The sequence below is a fragment of the Rhamphochromis sp. 'chilingali' genome, assembly GCF_963969265.1.
Source record: "Rhamphochromis sp. 'chilingali' genome assembly, chromosome: 8".
NCBI lineage: Eukaryota > Metazoa > Chordata > Actinopteri > Cichliformes > Cichlidae > Rhamphochromis > Rhamphochromis sp. 'chilingali'.
In genome coordinates, this window is record NC_137935.1 from 39,310,237 (window position 1) to 39,330,496 (window position 20,260).

General features: G+C 46.1%; 1 protein-coding gene across 1 annotated transcript; it reads left to right on the forward strand.

Annotated features, from left to right (window-relative positions):
* Positions 1-17,078: 17,078 nt before the first annotated feature.
* On the forward strand, positions 17,079-19,914 carry LOC308401212 (zona pellucida sperm-binding protein 3-like; the record flags this gene model as incomplete). The annotated part of the gene is made up of 8 exons (XM_080889342.1): positions 17,079-17,576; positions 17,669-17,787; positions 18,804-18,907; positions 18,973-19,147; positions 19,333-19,435; positions 19,513-19,595; positions 19,673-19,770; positions 19,865-19,914. 8 exons carry the CDS (start codon positions 17,079-17,081, stop codon positions 19,912-19,914), a joined length of 1,230 nt encoding a protein of 409 aa, XP_080745468.1.
* Positions 19,915-20,260: the final 346 nt, after the last annotated feature.

A 20,260-nucleotide genomic window follows, 5' to 3' on the forward strand; every position in this document is an offset into this window, starting at 1 on the left:
TGTCATTATTATTGTCTCATTATTTTCCAGAGGCGTCAGAGAGCTTTTTAAATCTTAGCTCAATAACGACGTGCTGGCAAAGAGATCCTAATTACTGTGATTCTACAGATCCACTTCACTGCCGCCAGCACAGGTATAATTGTCAGGGTTCATCTCTGTGCTTGTCCTGCTAGACCTCAGTGCAGCGTTCATTACTGTTCACCACAATATGTTATTACACAGATTAGAGCACGCTCTAGTAAAAGTACTGCACTGCTCTGATTTCTTCACATAAATACGGAGTCTTCCTCACACACTAATGCTAATATGGTTCTGTGCTAGGCTAGTTCTATTTACATTATGCATGCTTACATCTACAGTACACGTACGTATGCCTAGGGCTTCCCACGATGCACTGTTTCTCCTTTTCTCACCTTGTTTCACACAGACACGTACACCACTCTGCATTTAATCGTTAGTTACTATTAACCTCCGTTACCTCACCCCTGCTGCAGATGGCCCCGCCCCTCCCTGAGCCTGGTTCTGCCGGAGGTTTCTTCCTGGTAAAAGGGAGTTTTTCCTTCCCACTGTCGTCAAAGTGCTGCTCATAGGGGGTCATATGATTGTTGGGTTTTTCTCTGTATGTAATATTGTAGGATCTACCTTACAATATAAAGCACCTTGAGGCGACTGTTGTTGTGATTTGGCGCTGTGTAAATAAAACTGAATTGAATTCAAAGAGCGACTGAGTCTCAATCCAACTGTGACACAAGCTAGGATGAGAACGTGAGCTCCACTTATTACGAGTTAGGAATGATTTGAGGAGTGGAAACAAAGAGGAATCTTTACGTACCTGCGACCAGACACGTGGGTGAGCTCAGGGAAATGAAGCAACGCCATTTGAGGAACAAACTACAACAAAAGAAGCGAGGGAAGCAGGGATGGAACAAGACGGTCCACACCAAAACAATGAACTGAACAATGACATTGGGGAGGAGGAACAGGAGTCACTGAAGGGCCTTTCACAGTCAACCAAGGACAGGTTGGACTGCCTGAGCCCGCCTACTGAGTACTCAGTACTAGGAAGGTCTAGAGCCTGCCTGTTTCACATATGACACACTTGGCCAGCCCTCTCTCTGGGTACATCACCAAACACAGCGTTCTACAACATGTCATTATATCCTTTGTTACCTTACTTTCCAACAGTGCCATAACACATTAAATCATCTCAGCCAGGCACCTTGCCTCCATATTATAACTGCTCAGTCTATACATGTGAATAGGCAAGAAATGGGGCACTGTGATCTGAGTTGTTTGAATAAGCAGGATAATGCGTTTTAAAGGTTAAGAGGTCAAATGTCAAGAGGCAAGTGTCATGGCTGTGTGCAGGCAGGCAGGGAAAAGGACCCAAAATGCAGGACTCACGGAGGCAAGGGTGAACTCAGAATAAACAGCTTTACTGCCAGTCGCAGATTGAACAGGAGAAAACAAACTAACGGGCGGGCAAACAGGTTAACGGAACAAACAGCGATGTTTGATAGTACGATGCGACGACGAGCAGCGGAAGACACAGACACTACATACAAGAGGAGATCAGGATTGACAGGAAACGGCTGGGACACACGGCGGACGCTGATTACACAAACGAGACAGGGAGAACACAAGACTGAACACACCAACACAGGACACGGACCTTCAAAGTAAAACAGGAAGTACACGGAGAAGTAGACTGGAGAAGGAGAGAGAGAGCATGAGGAGCACGAGGGAGAGAGGCGGACATGACAGGCTGGAGAAAACAAGATGGCACGAGAACTCACATCACCATAAAAACGCAGACACATAGGGAGACACGGGGGCAGAGACACGGGGGCAGAGACACGAGGGCAGAGACACGGGGCAGAGACACGAGGGCAGAGACACGGGGCAGAGACACGAGGGCAGAGACACGAGGGCAGAGACACGGGGGCAGAGACACGGGGGCAGAGACACGGCGCAGAGACACGAGGGCAGAGACACGAGGGCAGAGACACGGGGCAGAGACACGAGGGCAGAGACACGAGGGCAGAGACACGAGGGCAGAGACACGGGGCAGAGACACGAGGGCAGAGACACGAGGGCAGAGACACGGGGGCAGAGACACGAGGGCAGAGACACGAGGGCAGAGACACGAGGGCAGAGACACGGGGCAGAGACACGAGGGCAGAGACACGGGGGCAGAGACGCAGGGGCAGAGACACGAGGGCAGAGACACGGGGGCAGAGACGCAGGGGCAGAGACGCGAGGGCACAGACACGAGGGCAGAGACACGAGGGCAGAGACACGGGGGCAGAGACACGGGGGCAGAGACGCAGGGGCAGAGACGCGAGGGCAGAGACACGAGGGCAGAGACACGAGGGCAGAGACGCGAGGGCAGAGACACGAGGGCAGAGACACGGCGCAGAGACACGAGGGCAGAGACGCAGGGGCAGAGACGCGAGGGCAGAGACGCGAGGGCAGAGACACGGGGCAGAGACACGGGGGCAGAGACACGAGGGCAGAGACACGAGGGCAGAGACACGGGGCAGAGACACGAGGGCAGAGACACGGGGCAGAGACACGGGGCAGAGACACGAGGGCAGAGACACGAGGGCAGAGACGCGAGGGCAGAGACACGAGGGCAGAGACACGGGGGCAGAGACGCAGGGGCAGAGACGCGAGGGCAGAGACACGAGGGCAGAGACACGAGGGCAGAGACGCGAGGGCAGAGACACGAGGGCAGAGACACGGCGCAGAGACACGAGGGCAGAGACGCAGGGGCAGAGACGCGAGGGCAGAGACGCGAGGGCAGAGACACGGGGGCAGAGACACGGGGCAGAGACACGGGGGCAGAGACACGAGGGCAGAGACACGAGGGCAGAGACACGGGGCAGAGACACGAGGGCAGAGACACGGGGCAGAGACACGGGGCAGAGACACGAGGGCAGAGACACGAGGGCAGAGACGCGAGGGCAGAGACACGAGGGCAGAGACACGGCGCAGAGACACGAGGGCAGAGACACGGGGCAGAGACGCAGGGGCAGAGACGCGAGGGCAGAGACATGGGGGCAGAGACACGAGGGCAGAGACACGAGGGCAGAGACACGGGGGCAGAGACGCGGGGGCAGAGACACGAGGGCAGAGACGCGAGGGCAGAGACACGTGGGCAGAGACACGAGGGCAGAGACACGGGGCAGAGACACGAGAGCAGAGACACGAGGGCAGAGACACGGGGGCAGAGACACGAGGGCAGAGACGCAGGGGCAGAGACGCGAGGGCAGAGACACGGGGGCAGAGACGCGGGGGCAGAGACACGAGGGCAGAGACACGAGGGCAGAGACACGGGGGCAGAGACACGGCGCAGAGACACGAGGGCAGAGACACGGGGGCAGAGACACGGCGCAGAGACACGAGGGCAGAGACACGAGGGCAGAGACACGGGGGCAGAGATGCGAGGGCAGAGACACGGGGGCAGAGACACGGCGCAGAGACACGAGGGCAGAGACACGAGGGCAGAGACACGAGGGCAGAGACACGGGGGCAGAGACACGAGGGCAGAGACACGGGGGCAGAGACGCGAGGGCAGAGACACGGGGGCAGAGACACGAGGGCAGAGACACGGCGCAGAGACGCGAGGGCAGAGACACGGGGGCAGAGACACGAGGGCAGAGACACGGGGGCAGAGACGCGAGGGCAGAGACACGGGGGCAGAGACACGAGGGCAGAGACGCGAGGGCAGAGACACGAGGGCAGAGACACAAACGCAATATACAAGTATAACACACAGTGAAATGTAGCCTGACACGCTCCTCGACATGCGCAAAAATTGGGGGGGGGGGGTGTAGAGGAAGAACATTTTATATATACTATATATATATATATATATATATATATATATATATATATATATATAGTATATACACTGGGTGAATGTGCAGCAGTTGCAGCAAGCAGGTGAATTCTGTACATTTATATGAATAGACATCTGACTATTTTACAGGATAGACAATATAAACATATTTCAAATTAAAGGAATTGAAATGTACATTGTGCCTTGGTTTAGTGTCTGGAAGAGTCCTGTCTCAGTCAATTATAGATGATGTGAGAGGGCGGGTGTGTGTGTTTAGGGCACGGATGGCTTGGGGATAGAAGCTCCTCTTGAGTCTCTCTGTCCTTGCCCGGAAGATGCGGAACCTTCTACCAGATTGCAGAAGTTGGAACAGTTTGTTGCCAGGATGGCAACAAACTAACAAAATACAAAAACACAAGAAAACTAAGAACGCTCGGTCAAAATGACTCAGGACCATGACAGCGAGTGTGTGACACAATTGTAATCTGTTTTAAGAATTTATAAAGCCCTTGTTTAATTATAGTGATGTTTAGTTGGGGTTATGGGGATGTAATTGCGTGACATTGCCACAACGCTCCCACGCCTCCGACGAGCAGGAGCCTGCAGACCGAACACAACTTACGTCTCATGTTGCTACATGAGGCGGGCTGTAACACGCAGAACAAAGGCGTGCTAGAAAATGTCATCAGAACAAAAATATCTGGATTTATGGCAACATTCAAGTGATTTTTAAAGAGACACTTTTCCAAGTTTTTTTTCTATTCTTGGCCTAAAATCTGAGTTCTGATTGGATGGCTTTTATTATCTGCAGCACTCACTATCTGACCTCCTGTAGTGATCTGTTCCTTTTGTACATGACTCATGCACTGCGGGAGATGCTTCTGAAGAGCTTTAGTTGCTGCTGATGTGTAAAGTTAACTTTTGCTGAGGTTTGCCCTCATGTCCTCTGTGGATAAAACTCCCTGAGCCAGAGAGCCAGCAGCTGTCTGCCTGAATGTTGCTGGCAGCGAGCTGCACAGCTCCCGCCTTCATCACACTGCTGCGCTGGAACAGACACATGTAAACATACTTTTTTCCCTGCCAAGCATTTGGCTTCAGGGCACGATATGTGAGGTACAGTGGGATGTCTCATACACTGCTGCCTCATTACAGTTCATGAATAATGCATCAGTCTCATAGTTTGGAAGATCAGGAAGAACACACCTTTTTAATTTTGAAATCTTGACCTCAATTCAAGAGCAAGTGCGAAGGTAAACATATATTTGCATACATTCATAATGGAAATGTGTTCATGTGTGTGTTTGCATCAACTTTCATCAATGTTGGAAGTGCTACAGCACGTATATGTCGAACGTCGGGCTGCTGCTGGTTACTGCGTTTGATTACAGGGTGATTCACTCCCTGCAGACAGGCAGCATCTCTGGTCACAAACATCTGCCAAATGCACAAACAAAGCTCCAGTGCTTATTTTGATTTTACCACCATCAATAATTCAAGAGAATTTGCAATGACGTAGAAAATATTTAACATTTTATTAATGCTTTCAGTGATGCAGTTGTCAGTAAATAAAGGGCATTCACCAGCCTTCTTTTCCTATAAGTTACTCACATTGATGACGCACGTCCTCATTTAATGTGTGAATGCATTGTGACTCTGCTGGGGACGCCTATGGCTCAGGATGGAGCATGTCATCTAAAGACCTGGATGGACCAGGTCCTGGTTCCTGGTGCTGGACCCCGGGACCGTCAGACTGGTGTGTCTCACATGTTGAGGGTCCTGCGCAGTATCTTTGCTGTGCCTGGGCTTCTGGACAGAGATCTCAGATGCTGTTCCTGTGATCTGGTGGAGCCACTCGCCCAGTTTGAGTCACTGCCCTGCTCTGATTGTTGCCACTGTTGCCATCACCCTCCACATCTTCTCGAGCTCCACTCACAACCCTTGGTTTTCCTCGAGTTTCTCTTTTTCCTGATATTGCTATTACTTGGTTCGTCTACGCTGTCTGTCCTCTGCTTGTCCACCACTACTATGTCCGGTTGGTTAGCCATCACCACTTTACCTGTCTTCTATCTGGAAGTCCCACAGGATCTCAGCTCAGTAATTTTCCACCACCCTAGGGGGCAGATCCTATTTTCCCCTCAGGACTTTCAGCTCATACTCGGCACAGATGTTCCTGTGTACTGTGTCGGCCACTTGGTTAAGGTGTTTCATGTATGCCCTGCCTGCTGTTATGTGGTGGACTGTAACAGGGGCCTTCTTCTTCATCCTCGCGTTTTTCCCGCTGGTGGAGGGTCCGCTCTTTGGCAAAGGTTTCTCCATTTGGTTCTGTCCAAGGCGTCCTCAGGTGATGCGTTGACGGTCTTAATGTCTTCCTAAATTTTGTCCATCCACTGTTTCTTCGGTCTGCCTCAAGGCCGGCGTCCTTCTGGGTTGGTCCTCATAGCCGTTTTTGCTACAGAGTTCTCATTGCTTTGAATCATGTGTCCATACCACCTCAGGCGGGACTCAAGCATCTTTTCCTTGATTGGGGCTACACCTAGTCACTTCTGTATGTCTTTGTTCATAACACAGTCCCATCTTGTAATTCCCAGGCTCCATCGAGAATGCGCATCTCCATGGTGTTTAGGGCCAGTTCATGTGTGGTCAATGCGGGCAACATGCAGAGTCATACAGGGCTACTGGGCAACCACCGTTTTGTAGATTTTTCCCTTGAGTCGATCTGGCACTCTTCTGTCACAAAGGACACCAGTGACCTGTTGCCATTTTAACCAGGCTGCATTTAGATTCAGTTCAGATCAAACTGAGGTTATTGTACTCGGCCCTGAAAAGCCTAGAAATATGGTCTCTAAGCAGATTCTTACTCTGGATGGCATTACCTTGGCCTCCAGTAACGCTGTGAGGAACCTTGGAGTCATTTTTGACCAGGACATGTCCTTCAATGCACATATTAAACAAATATGTTAGATTGCTTTCTTCCATTTGTGCAACATCTCTAAAGTTAGAAATATCCTGTCTCAGAGTGACGCTGAAAAACTAGTTCATGCATTTATTACTTCCAGGCTGGACGACTGTAATTCATTATTATCAGGAAGTCCTAAAAACTCCCTGAAAAGCCTTCAGCTGATCCAAAATGCTGCAGCAAGAGTCCTGACAGGGACTAGAAAGAGAGAGCATATTTCTCCTGTTTTAGCTTCCTGTTAAATCCAGGATTCAAAATCCTGCTCCTCACATACAAGGTCTTAAATAATCAGGCCCCATCTTATCTTAATGACCTTGTAGTACCATATCACCCTATTAGAGCACGTCGCTCTCGCTCTGCAGGCCTACTTGTTGTTCCTAGAGTATTTAAAAGTAGAATGGGAGGCAGAGCCTTCAGTTTTCAGGCCCCTCTTCTGTGGAACCAGCTTCCAGTTTAGATTCAGGAGACAGACACTATCTCTACTTTTAAGATTAGGCTTCAAACTTTCCTTTTTGCTAAAGCATATAGTTAGGGCTGGACCAGGTGACCCTGAATCCTCCCTTAGTTATGCTGCGATAGACGTAGGCTGCCGGGGATTCCCATGATGCATTGAGTTTTTCCTTTCCAGTCACCTTCACCTTTCTCACTCACTATGTGTTAACAGACCTCTCTGCATTGAATCATATCTGTTATTAACCTCTGTCTCTCTTCCACAGCATGTCTTTATCCTGTCTTCCTTCTCTCACCCCAACCAATCACAGCAGATGGCCCCGCCCCTCCCTGAGCCTGGTTCTGCCGGAGGTTTCTTCCTGTTAAAAGGGAGTTTTTCCTTCCCACTGTCGCCAAAGTGCTTGCTCATAGGGGGTCATATGATTGTTGGGTTTTTCTCTGTATCTATGAAGCGCCTTGAGGCGACTTTTGTTGTGATTTGGCGCTATATAAATAAAATTGAATTGAATTGAATTGAATTTATTCGTGCTTGGACATCGGAGGGGATATTTCCATCGTAGCTGATGACTGAGCCCAAGTAGCGGAACTCTTCTGTCTTCTTCAACTCTTCGTTGTCAATTATGATGATGCCATCAGTTTGGGGGCCTCCTTCCAGGTATTCGGTCTTTTTCGTATTGAGCCGCATACCATATTCATCGAGCCGGGTCTTCCAGAGTTGAGTCGTCGTTTGGGTCTCTTCTCTGACTTTGCTGGCGAGGATTACGTCATCAGCAAAGAAGAGAGACCATGGATGAGGTCGTGATGGTATCCATACAAAGGATAAAGAGGAGGGGTGATAGAGCTGATCCTTGGTGGACTCCGACGCTAACTGGGAAGGGAGGTGATAGTCCAGCGGCGCATCGGACTGAACTGGTGACGTTGTCATAGAGGAGCTGTATCCATTTGACATACACCTAAGGGACACCATGCGATCTTAAGAAGTGCTATATGAGGTCATGGGGTACCCTGTCGAAAGCCTTTTCAAGGTCTAGGAAGGCTGTACCGTCTTGTTCTTTTCCCTTTGCTTCTCCAGCAGGAGGCGGGCAGCGTGTATGGCGTCAGTTGTTCCGCATCCCTTTACGAAACCGCATTGGTTGCGGGTGACGTTGACAATTTCCTGAAGACATGCATTGATGACTCTTTCGAATATTTTCATCATGTGACATAGTAGGCGAATAGGATGATAATTTGAGCATTCGGCTACATCCCCTTTGTTCTTCCATATGGGTATGGTAATACTGGTAATACTGGTCGTCCAGGCCTTCGGGACTTCCCCTGTGCTGACAATGTTGTTAAAATAAAGACTGTCACAGGGGCCTGCACCTGGGGTTTTGCCTGGTATGGTAGACCCCAGCCTCTATGAAACTTGTTCCAGTGTTGTCATGATTAGTGCCTCTATGCTGTCTTTCAGTCCAGCTTTAACCAGCCACTTTCTCAATATCAGTGCCAGTGGTACAGGCTGTACAGTCCTTTCTCAAATTTCTGCAGCCTGAGGTACTCACAAAGCACACTATCAGTTTTGGCCATCTTCCTGATGTACTTATGTATCTTTGTCCACCCATCTATGTTAAAGGGACAGCTGCAGAGCGTGTGAGCAGCTTCAAGTTCCTGGGAGTCCACATCTCCGAGGATCTCACGTGGACGACCAACTGCTCCAAGCTGGTCAAGAAGGCTGACCAGTGCCTCTTCTTCTTGAGGACTCTGAGGAAGAACCACCTGTCCTCAGACATCCTGGTGAACTTCTATCGTTGCACCATCGAGAGCATCCTGACCAACTGTATAACAGTCTGGTACGGGAACTGCTCTGCCTCGGACCGGAAGGCGTTGCAGAGGGTCGTGAAAACTGCCCAGCGCATCGCCGGAGCACCACTTCCTGTCATAAATGACATCTACAGGAAGCGGTGTCTGAAAAGGGCTGGGAAAATCATCAAAGTCACCCAGCACATGGACTCTTCACCCTCCTGCCCTCTGGGAGGCGCTACAGCCTCTGGACTAAGACCACCAGGTACCTGAACAGCTTCTTCCTCACAGCTGTCAGACTCCTGAACTCTGACCCACATTAAACTCATGGACTGAACATACACACACTCCCACCTACAACTGAACACACACACAATGGACAAAAACAAACAAATGCACAACTGTACCCTCATACACACAAAAATAACATGGCTGAACCACCACTCACAACCACCAGCACTTTATATAACCACTGTAGAAAGTAGCACTACTGTAAATGCTGCATAAACAATCATTCTGTACAATAATTATTATAATTCTACAACTGTTTATAACTTGCATAGTTCATATTTCATATTTCTGTATAGTTTCATATTTATATCCTGTTCATAGCCTGTGCATAGCTTGTATACCCACTACAGCCTGTACATAATTATAATTATAGCAGATTCATAACATACCTATAACAGACCCATTTCTGTAATATATCCATATCATGGCTAAAGCACTTCTGGATGGATGCAAACTGCATTTCGTTGTCTTGTATTTGTGACATGTGCAATGACAATAAAGTTGAATTTTATTCTATTCTATTCTATTCTATTCTATTCTATTCTATTCTATTCTATTGTTGTTTCAACCTTGATTTGTGGATCTGACACTCACTAGTCCTTGGCCTGAATCCTTCGGATTAGTGTACAGTCTCACAGCTGGAGTTGGGGTGAACTAGGGAACCCGGGTGCTTGTAGTGGTCCTCACTGTCTGCAGTGTTGCCTTATTGTAGTGCAAGCCCCTCAGTTTCATCCAACTACACTCTCCTGGTCTGAATGACATTCCAGTGTCATTGCTGTAGATCCTAGTGGTGTGGATCAGTGAATTAATGTTTCATTCACTGCTGGCCTTCAGATTATTGTCATCCATGTAGAGGAGTTGGCAGTCTTGTCAATGATCTCACTGAAGGGCTCAAGCCTTTGCAGAAGGGCAGTGGGGACAGAGAATCTCTTTGTCAGAGCACCAACCTTTGACATGTATGTTGCATGTCAGAGAGTTTATAGTTATTAGCTTGTGACTCGTTTGATATGATTTGAAAAACAGCAAACGGTGTAAAACTCTGCACACATCAGCACAAACACACACCAACAGTCAAGCACGGTAGTGGAAGAGTGATGATCTGGGCTTGTTCTGCAGGCACAGGACCTGAGCACCTTACAGTAATTAAGTCGGCCATAAACTCTGTATACCAAAGAGTCAAATGAGAGGCTGGCTTTCAGCTTAAACTTAGCTGAAATTGGGTCATGCAACAGGACAAGGATCCCAAACACACCTGCAAATCGACAACTGAATGCTGAAAAAGTTTGTTTAATCTGAAGGTGGTTCTATAATCTACTGACTCAGGAAAACTCTGCTTCACACGTCTGCGTAGTATCCAGACATTAATGCTAGGGATGTTGCTTTTCCTCCAAACTGCACAGAACATCAGAAGGAAAAAGAACAGATTTGTAGGTGCTAATGGGAGCAATTTAATAGTAGATACAGTTTATCTGTACATAACATGGTCAGTTCCATGTTAGCAACACTACACAGCAGGTGAGTGAAAAATAAAGTAAAAAACAAAGATGTGATTTTTTTTTATAATATTATGAAAAGTATTGAACCTGTTTGTGCATCTCTGTAAAATAAATTTCACCCTACAGTAAATCGCAGCATTATGGGTTTTTCAGTGAGTGACAGTTATTTCTCATTACTTGCTGTTGTTATGGTAACATCAGCGAGATGTGGTGTTATTTCAGGCATGAACACCACAAGAGAGCAACCTGCCTCCTTTATGAACAGAAGGACAGGCTGAAATCAGCAAACCGTCACGCATCAGTGGAAATCATTTTAATGGGGCTAACTGCTGGTTACCTAAGTTTACCTGTTTACCTGTCCTGTGTCATTCTTTCCTTCTGTTCCACTTCATGAAAGCCCAGAACTCTGCCTCTCCTGGGATAACACTTCACAGAAAACTGCTCACACAAATACAGAAAGTGATTTTATTAAACACATTACACCTCGAATGGTTGTCCCATGATGTACTGTGGTAACACTGAAAATTATAGCATATATGCTCTTCACTTTGCATTCAGTTAGTCCCTGCAGTCTTAATCAAAATGCTACAAACCTGTGCTATTGGCAAGTTTTCTTCTACGTTATGTCATGAATAGCTGAGTGCGGCAGGCAGGATGGGACCCAAATGCAGACTCGCAGACAGGAACGAACTTAAACTCCGCTTTATTGCTGGAATCAAGGTGAACAAACCGGAAAAGAATAAAGTGGTAAATACTAAACTGGTGGTGGAACACACAGCGGACAGAGGAGGATGTAGACATAACACAAGGGAAAACGAGGGAACAAACCACAGAAGGGAACACAGGCAGGGGGAAACAAAACTGAACATGACACACACCAGGCAGGAGACTATCGAAGTGAAACAGGAAGTGCAGGGAACACAGACACACACTCTGAGATGAAACCCAAGGAACGGAAAGAGAGAGAGACATAAGCTGTGTCCCACAACGTCGGCTGCATCCTCCCGAGGACGCATTTGTAGACCGATTACGTCACAGCGACACGACCAAGGCTGTCCCACTTCGTAGACTCCTCCGAATCCGGCCGACAAATGCGTCCTCTTTTCCCCCAGATTTGAAGGATGGGTCGGGTGTGTCCTTTGTGGCCCACCATATCCCAGAATTCATAGCGCAGCCCAGCCAATTCCGGTTTCCAACAATGGCGGCAGCTACTTAGTTTTAATATTAATATTACTCTTATAAACTTTTAACCCTCTCGAGGCAGGCGTTGCCGATTTGCAACAGTTAAAAGCTAACAACCTGATTACCCCACATACATATTTTATGAGTTTTTTTTACTCAGAAGTACCACTGCAGGACTTGGTTGTGCATTAGCAACAAAAAGTTTAATTTAAGCCTGAGAGGGTTGACATATTTTTAGGAGAATGTAGCTGTGTAAACTTCAAATATCTGCTCAGTTTATCAAGACACCACATATTTGTAAAAGTGCTCCAACGTTTTCTGTTACCCACCAGCTCGATAGCTGACCGGGGGGTTCAATGGTCGCTCGAGCCGGCGAGAGCAGCGGACTCCCGGCTTCATCGTTTTCAGACCCCTGCGGTCTACTCAGGTTAAACATGATACGTAAGCCACTCGGATAACTTAAAAATGTTATTGTTTGGCTTTTTTCAGTGTTTTATTTGTTCCGGAGTAAATCGGTTTGGCTGAGATTAAAGTTATTAGATTAGAAAAATTTCAGCACTTGACTCACAATAGACTGGAACAAAGGCTACGTTCACACTGCAGGCGAAAGCGCATCAAATCCGATTTTTTTGACCCTATGCGACCCATATCCGATCATGCTATGACAGTGTGAACGGCGCAAATCCGATATTTTCAAATCCGATCTGGGTCACTTTCGTATGTGGTACTGAATCCGATACATATCCGATGTTTTAGAAAGCGACTGCTGTTTGAACGGTCAAGTCGCATTAAATCCGCCTTTTACGTCACCGACACAAGACTGAAGCCAATTATCAGCGCCAGAGAAGCGCCTGAGAAGACATCGCGAACGCTTCCTGGCCATCCAGTGTAGATGTTAGTGAAACTGTTGGGAAGACAATGTGAACATTTTATTTGTACTGTATAATCTGCAGATTCTGACAGAAATCTGCAGCTATCATTTGAAGCACCGCTCCTCTCTTAAACAGCAATAAGGATCATTATTAGGTTATTTACATTATTATGTAAATAACAAAATAACTTAAAGCAAAAATTGGGAAACGAAGTCCGAAGTCTGCATATTAAGGGCCATCAGTCAAACAATACTGTTGCTCTGGGTCTAAACAGAGCTCGTTGTGTGTGACAGCTTCTTTTGCGCATGCGGGCCGCTTTGAGCGTTCACACTAGAGCGCGTTTGCTGTCGCATTTTATTTGTAGTGTGAACGAGCAGACAAAAAAATCGGATTTGATCAAAAAATCGGAATTGAGCATTAAGACCTGCAGTGTGAACGTAGCCTAAGTGAATTCTGTGTCAGTCTTTGTTTCTTTGGTTCCCATCTGAACGTGAACTCCCTCCCATGTTCCTCTTTCTACAACTGAATGTCCACAAAAATGCACAATCAGCTTTACTTCCCTTAGGCAGCATCATTAGAAGACATAGCATACATTTTCACTGCTATGCAGATGACACCCAGCTCTATCTGTCCATGAAGCCAGATAACACACACCAATGAGTTAAACTGCAGGAATGTCTTAAAGACATAAAGACCTGGATGGCCGCTAACTTTCTGCTTCTTAATTCAGATCAAACTGAGGTTATTGTACTCGGCCCTGAAAAGCTTAGAAATATGGTCTCTAACCAGATTCTTACTCTGGATGGCATTACCTTGGCCTCCAGTAACACTGTGAGGAACCTTGGAGTCATTTTGGACCAGGACATGTCCTTCAACGCACATATTAAACAAATATGTAAGACTACTTTCTTCCATTTGCGCAACATCTCTAAAATTAGAAATATCCTGTCTCAGAGTGACGCTGAAAAACTAGTTCATGCATTTATTACTTCCAGGCTGGACGACTGTAATTCATTATTATCAGGAAGTCCTAAAAACTCGCTGAAAAGCCTTCAGCTAATCCAAAATGCTGCAGCAAGAGTCCTGACAGGGACTAAATCAAATTCAAATTCAAATTTTATTTGTCACGTACACAGTCATACACAGTACGATATGTAGTGAAATGCTTGGACAACTGCTCGTGACCTAAAGAAAACAAAAAAGGAAAAGGCTATGAATAAGATAGGAAATAAATATGAAAAATTAAAAAGGGTAAATTTAACTAGGAAGGAATAAAATATAAATTAAGGTTAGAAATGAAATAACTGTACAACACAAATTAGAATGAAGGGTAAATTTAACTGGGAAGAATAAGATAAAATCTATAAATTAAAGTTGAAAATAAAATAACTGTACAACAAAATACACAATACACAATATAGAACTATATAAGAATGTATGAAGAAATCTAAATATAAATAAATATATACACAATAACAGCAGCTGTACAAGTATTAACTGGAAATGAAGAATATAGTGACCAGTGTTGTGCAAAACCAAAGTCCAGAAAGTCCAGTGTGTGTGTAAGAACCATATGTGTGGGTCAGTACTGTGTGGTGGTGTGATTGAGAGACCGTATCGCCTGCGGGAAGAAGCTCCTCCTCAGTCTCTCTGTGTTGGTCTTCAGGGAGCGGAATCGCTTTCCTGACCTCAACAGAGAGAACAGTCTGTTGTTGGGATGGCTGAGGTCCTTCACGATCTTCCTGGCCTTGGTCCAGCACCGCCTGCTGTAGATTGAGTGCAGGTCAGGGAGCTCGGAGCGGATGGTGCGCTCAGCTGACCGCACAACCCTCTGTAGAGCTCGTCTGTCCTGCATGGTGCTGTTCCCGAACCAGGTTAAGATGTTTCCCGCCAGGATGCTCTCTATGGTGCAGGAGTAAAAGTTCCTGAGCACCTTGGAGGGCAGTTGGAAGTCTCTCAAGCGTCTGAGGTGGTAGAGACGCTGTCGGGCCTTTTTCACCACGGTGTTGATGTGACAGGACCATGACAGGTCCTGCGTGATGTGAACTCCGAGGTATTTGAAGCTGTCCACTAGAAAGAGAGAGCATATTTCTCCTGTTCTGGCTTCCCTTCATTGGCTTCCTGTTAAATCCAGAATTCAAAATCCTGCTGCTCACATACAAGGTCTTAAATAATCAGGCCCCATCTTATCTTAATGACCTTGTAGTACCATATCACCCTATTAGAGCACTTGGCTCTCGCTCTGCAGGCCTACTTGTTGTTCCTAGAGTATTTAAAAGTAGAATGGGAGGCAGAGCCTTCAGTTTTCAGGCCCCTCTTCTGTGGAACCAGCTTCCAGTTTGGATTCAGGAGACAGACACTATCTCTACTTTCAAGATTAGGCTTCAAAATTTCCTTTTGTCTAAAGCATATAGTTAGGGCTGGACCAGGTGACCCTGAATCCTCCCTTAGTTATGCTGCGATAGACGTAGGCTGCCGGGGATTCCCATGATGCATTGAGTTTTTCCTTTCCAGTCACCTTTCTCACTCACTATGTGTTAACAGACCTCTCTGCATTGAATCATATCTGTTATTAACCTCTGTCTCTCTTCCACAGCATGTCTTTATCCTGTCTTCCTTCTCTCACCCCAACCAATCACAGCAGATGGCCCCGCCCCTCCCTGAGCCTGGTTCTGCCGGAGGTTTCTTCCTGTTAAAAGGGAGTTTTTCCTTCCCACTGTCGCCAAAGTGCTGCTCATAGGGGGTCATATGATTGTTGGGTTTTTCTCTGTATCTATGAAGCGCCTTGAGGCGACTTATGTTGTGATTTGGCGCTATATAAATAAAATTGAATTGAATTGAATTGAATTGAATCTGCTGTGACGCTTACAGAAGGTTCATTAGACACACCGAAGCAAATTTGTCAGCCACTCCATCCAACAAGAGTAACAGGATACCTTGATGCACCTAATTAAGGCAACCCACACCTGCTAACTGCAGGTGACCGACCACAGCGGTCCCTCGCTTATCGTGGGAGTTCCTAAAATAACCCACGACAGGTGAAATCCACAAAGTAGCCAACTTTATTTTTTACAATTATTTTAGATGTTTTAAGGCTGTCAAACCCGTCACTACACACTTTATACACTTTTCTCAGACAGGCATGAACATTTTCACACTTTTCTCTCATGTTTAAACTCTCAAAGTTCAAACCTTCATAAAAAAGAAGTCCAGTACTAATACTTACCTATTTTCTAAAGCATGCAGAGTTCAAGGTGACTTGAAAGACAAACACATCAGTGACTGGAGCCTGGAACTGTCAACCTCCAACAGGGAAACCATCCCTGCCCACGATTACTCCAAATCTAAAAAGTACAAAAATATAACGGTATCTGAAAGAAGAGCTTAAATCCTCAGGTGGACACGATCTAGCTCATCTGTCATAAGTTTAGTCAGCCTGTAAAACATCTGCTTACATCTTGAATTGTAAATTCACAAAGAGCAGTGCACCTCAGAGCAGCAGCAGCACAGTCTGATGGTCACAGCCTGCACATCTGCTGGAGCTCATAGCAGAAATGATTGTAAGCTTCTTTTAACTGGGCTGAGCAACTACAACCAGTTTTAGGGTTCCTCCACCTGCTGAATCCCACTTCCTGTTTAGGTGTGGATGCAAAGCCGCCCACTACAACAGGAAATAGAGCCGTTTGTTTTTTTTAATCTCTCTTTGCTCTGCTCATGTTCTCTATAACTGATCAAGCTGAGCACATTCATTAGTATTAAAACCAGAATTTACTCTGAAATAAAGTTTGCATTCCCATGTGCTCATAAGATTTTATTATATTAATATAGTACAAGGTTCGGTTAGCTTTGCACAAAATCAGCCGGTACAAACGTTCTTCAAAGAGCTACTTTTTATCTTCTTACTGTGAATTTCAGAGCCTGTACATTTGCACTTTTACTTGGGCAAAAAAGTTGAATCAGTACTTTGCACAAGAATATTTGTTATGTTTTTAAGTATCTATAATATCTATCTAAACATAAATATAATAAATATACTTAATTATTGGATATAATACATAAATATAAGACAAATATAATTCCTTTGGTTTCCTCCAGGGTGAGATCCACACATGTGGAAGGAGATTTAGGTGATTAGGGAGAGGGAGGAGTCAGCCTGCTTCAGTGCTCATCCTTAAGAAGGCTGCACAGACCTGTGTCTGTTTGCAACCATGGGGGCCAGGCAGCTTGTTGCATTTAGCTTCGTACTTGCATGGGTCAGGCTTAGTGACGCTCGATTCCACAGTCTGAATGTGCCAACACACTTGGGGATCAAGGCACAGAGGCCTGCTGTGGCTGAAGCTGATGCTCCAGGAGAACCTTACAGAGTGCACTCCAGTCAGTCTGCTCAGCAAGCTGCAAAGCTCCAGTCAAAGCAGAACCAGCAAGCACTTGAACCCCTCTCCTGGAAATTTCCAGAAGATCCAGTGGATCGGGTGAACAAACCTTTCAAGTTTGAACTGAAGCAGCCAGTGGCAGCCTACCGCGTTGCTGTGAGGTGTGGTGAAAGTAAGATCTTTGTTGAAGTGAGTCGGGACTTGCTGGGTCTCGGCAAGCTGATAAAGCCAGAAGAAATCAGCCTCGGTGGTTGTTCAGCCACTGACACTGATGACTCGTCTCATGTGCTGGTTTTTGAATCTGAGCTGCACAGCTGTGGTAGCAAGCTAGTGGTATGAACCTTTTTATTCTGTTCATTCAGTTACATCACCTTTTCACACAAGTGAAATTCATTTTTTTAATACGCTTTGTATTTTTTCATTAGTTGACAGAAAATGCCTTCATTTATGCCTTTGCGCTGGCCTACAACCCCAAAGTGTTTGGCAGAAGCGGCATTACGAGGAGCCAGAGTGCTGTCATTAGACTTGAATGCCACTACCAGAGGTGACTAGAAATGCGGAACAGACTGAACACCCACTTTAGTTTACGGTGGTCCTTATTAAAGGAATAGTGTTGCAACAAAACAGCCTTTAATTAAACACTGACTCCAACTCTGTCCTAACACATCGCCATGTAAAATCTGGAGTCGAAGCCTTTTTATTAAGTCTTCTGTGGTCACATAAAGTTTTTAGAGTTGAGGCCTGTCATTAGTTCTTTCAGTCCTTGTCCTGTCTTCCTCCCATCAGCCTGAAACCAGGAAAGGGTAAAGGGAGTTTTTCCCCCCCACTGTCACCAAGTGCTTGTTTAGAGGGGGCCATCTGAGTGTTGGTGTTTTCCCTGTATTATTGTAGGGTCTTTACAGTGTAAAGCGCCCTGAGGCGACTGTTGTGATTTGGTACTATATAAATAAAATGGATTTGAATTATGCCCCATCTTTTAACAAGAGAAAAATCCAGATGGATGCGTTAGTTTCAAAATAAAATCACCCTGAACAAATGTTATTAAGGTGGAAACTCTTTTGTCCCAGGCACACTTTGAGCTGTAAAACTGGACATTTTAATGTGTGAGTGTGGGACTGAGTTCGGGGTTCAACCTAAAGTAGCCAGTCTTGGTACTGCAGTTTTAGCACTTCATATTTCCTCCTTTTTCCAGGCTGATGCTCTTGGTGATATATTAACCAACATAGCATGTTTAAGCTCACTGACCTGATCTAATAATTTTTAAACCAACGCTGTTTTAACCTGACTGTGTAGCTGTGGCCCGTCGGTTTTACAGCAATTAGTCGAACATGTTTTTATGGAACCTTTCCATGCTTTAGCCACGCATCAAAGAAATCCTGTAGCTTTTATACAGTCACGTTCCAGGTATGTAGGCTTTTTGTTTGTTGGTGACTTATAACTTTGTCAGCAGATTCATGGATGACAAAGCAACAGCCTTCTGGTGCAGGTTTAAAGTATTAGTGTACTTTTAAAGTATGATTGGTGTGATGCTAAAAACTGCTCTTAACTTTGACATTTCAGGCAGCACAGTGCGAGCAGCGATCCCGAGCATCCTGCCTGGATGTCCAGTGAAGCTACCAGGCGAGCACAGACACAGCAGCATTTTTCTCTGAAACTTATGACTGGTGGGTCCCAGCAATATTAACACGACTGTGACTTTGCAAACCTTTAATGGCTAATTTTGCTTCAGATGACTGGAAGTTTGAGAGAACGTCCACCAGATATGCTTTGGTAGATGTCATTCACATGGAAGCAGCAGTCTTGGTACAAACTCCAACCCCTCTCAGGGTGCTGGTGGACAGCTGCGTCGCTACCACAAAGTCAGACTTCACTTCAGGACGAAGAGAAGCTTTAATAAATGACGGGTAGGTTCTGGATGGGCAGCAGTTTGATACAGTACACTATATCAGTAGTCTCTTTTCTACACTTAGCTTGACCTGATCTGATAATCTGATCCACCTTAAGTGTGGTGCGAGTGTCATTCAAGTGTCACACCAGCATGTCCCCACAGAGTGTGGCTGCTTCTGTGTGAGTGTTGCCTTTCCTACAGGTGTCTGGGGGGTCAGCACACCATTTCCAGGTTCATGCCTCGATCTCAGCCTGATAAACTCCGGTTACAGGTCGCGATCCACAGCTTGGGTCTACAGGGGATGGTATGTAAGTGTGTGCTGATGATATATGCTCCCTGTCGTGTACTTTAAAATAAAGAGGCCTAATTTCATTTAAACAGATTTATATCTCTTGCCTACTGAAGGCCGTCTCAGCTTCTGCCCCAGTTACCATTGAGAACAAGGCATGCTCATTTTATGAGGGGTATGAGAACGTTTTTGAAGATCTTTCATTCATTGATTCTTTCGAGAGGACTTTCATGACACTGACTCTTCCCACAGTATGTGGATGGCTGTAGATGGAAAGAACGAGTTCTGTACCTGTTGTGAGTCCACTTGTGGAATGAGAAAGATCCGAGCCCTGAGTGACAACGCCACAGGTAATGCATGTCAGCAGGAACGTGCACAATGCTTCATTTCTCACGCCTGACTGCAAAATGACTGCGTTTATGTGCTTTTTTTTTTTTTTTAAAGTGGAGCGATGGGAAGCTGAAGTGACTGTGGGCCCCATTGTTGTAGAGTGAAAGATGTTGTTTTTTTTGTTTTTTTTTTTACACATTTGTAACAAAAGAGAATAAATAAACTTTTTAAAAAGAAACTTCATTTGAAGCTGTGACGTCTCTAAACTGACACTGAAGCTGGCACGTGCACATAACCAGCAGATGTTTCTTTAAAATGGTTTTGCAGAGAGTGAAACACTGAAGACATTTCTGGAAACTGTTCTCAAAAAATGAATAAACGGTGACCAACCCTGAAGTTCGCAGTGCAGCTAACAAGAGTTGACTGTTGATCCAGCCGGTCGTTTCTGGAACTCGTGCACATGCTGGTTAGTAGTTTGGGGAAATACACACAACATGTGCAAAAGAGGAA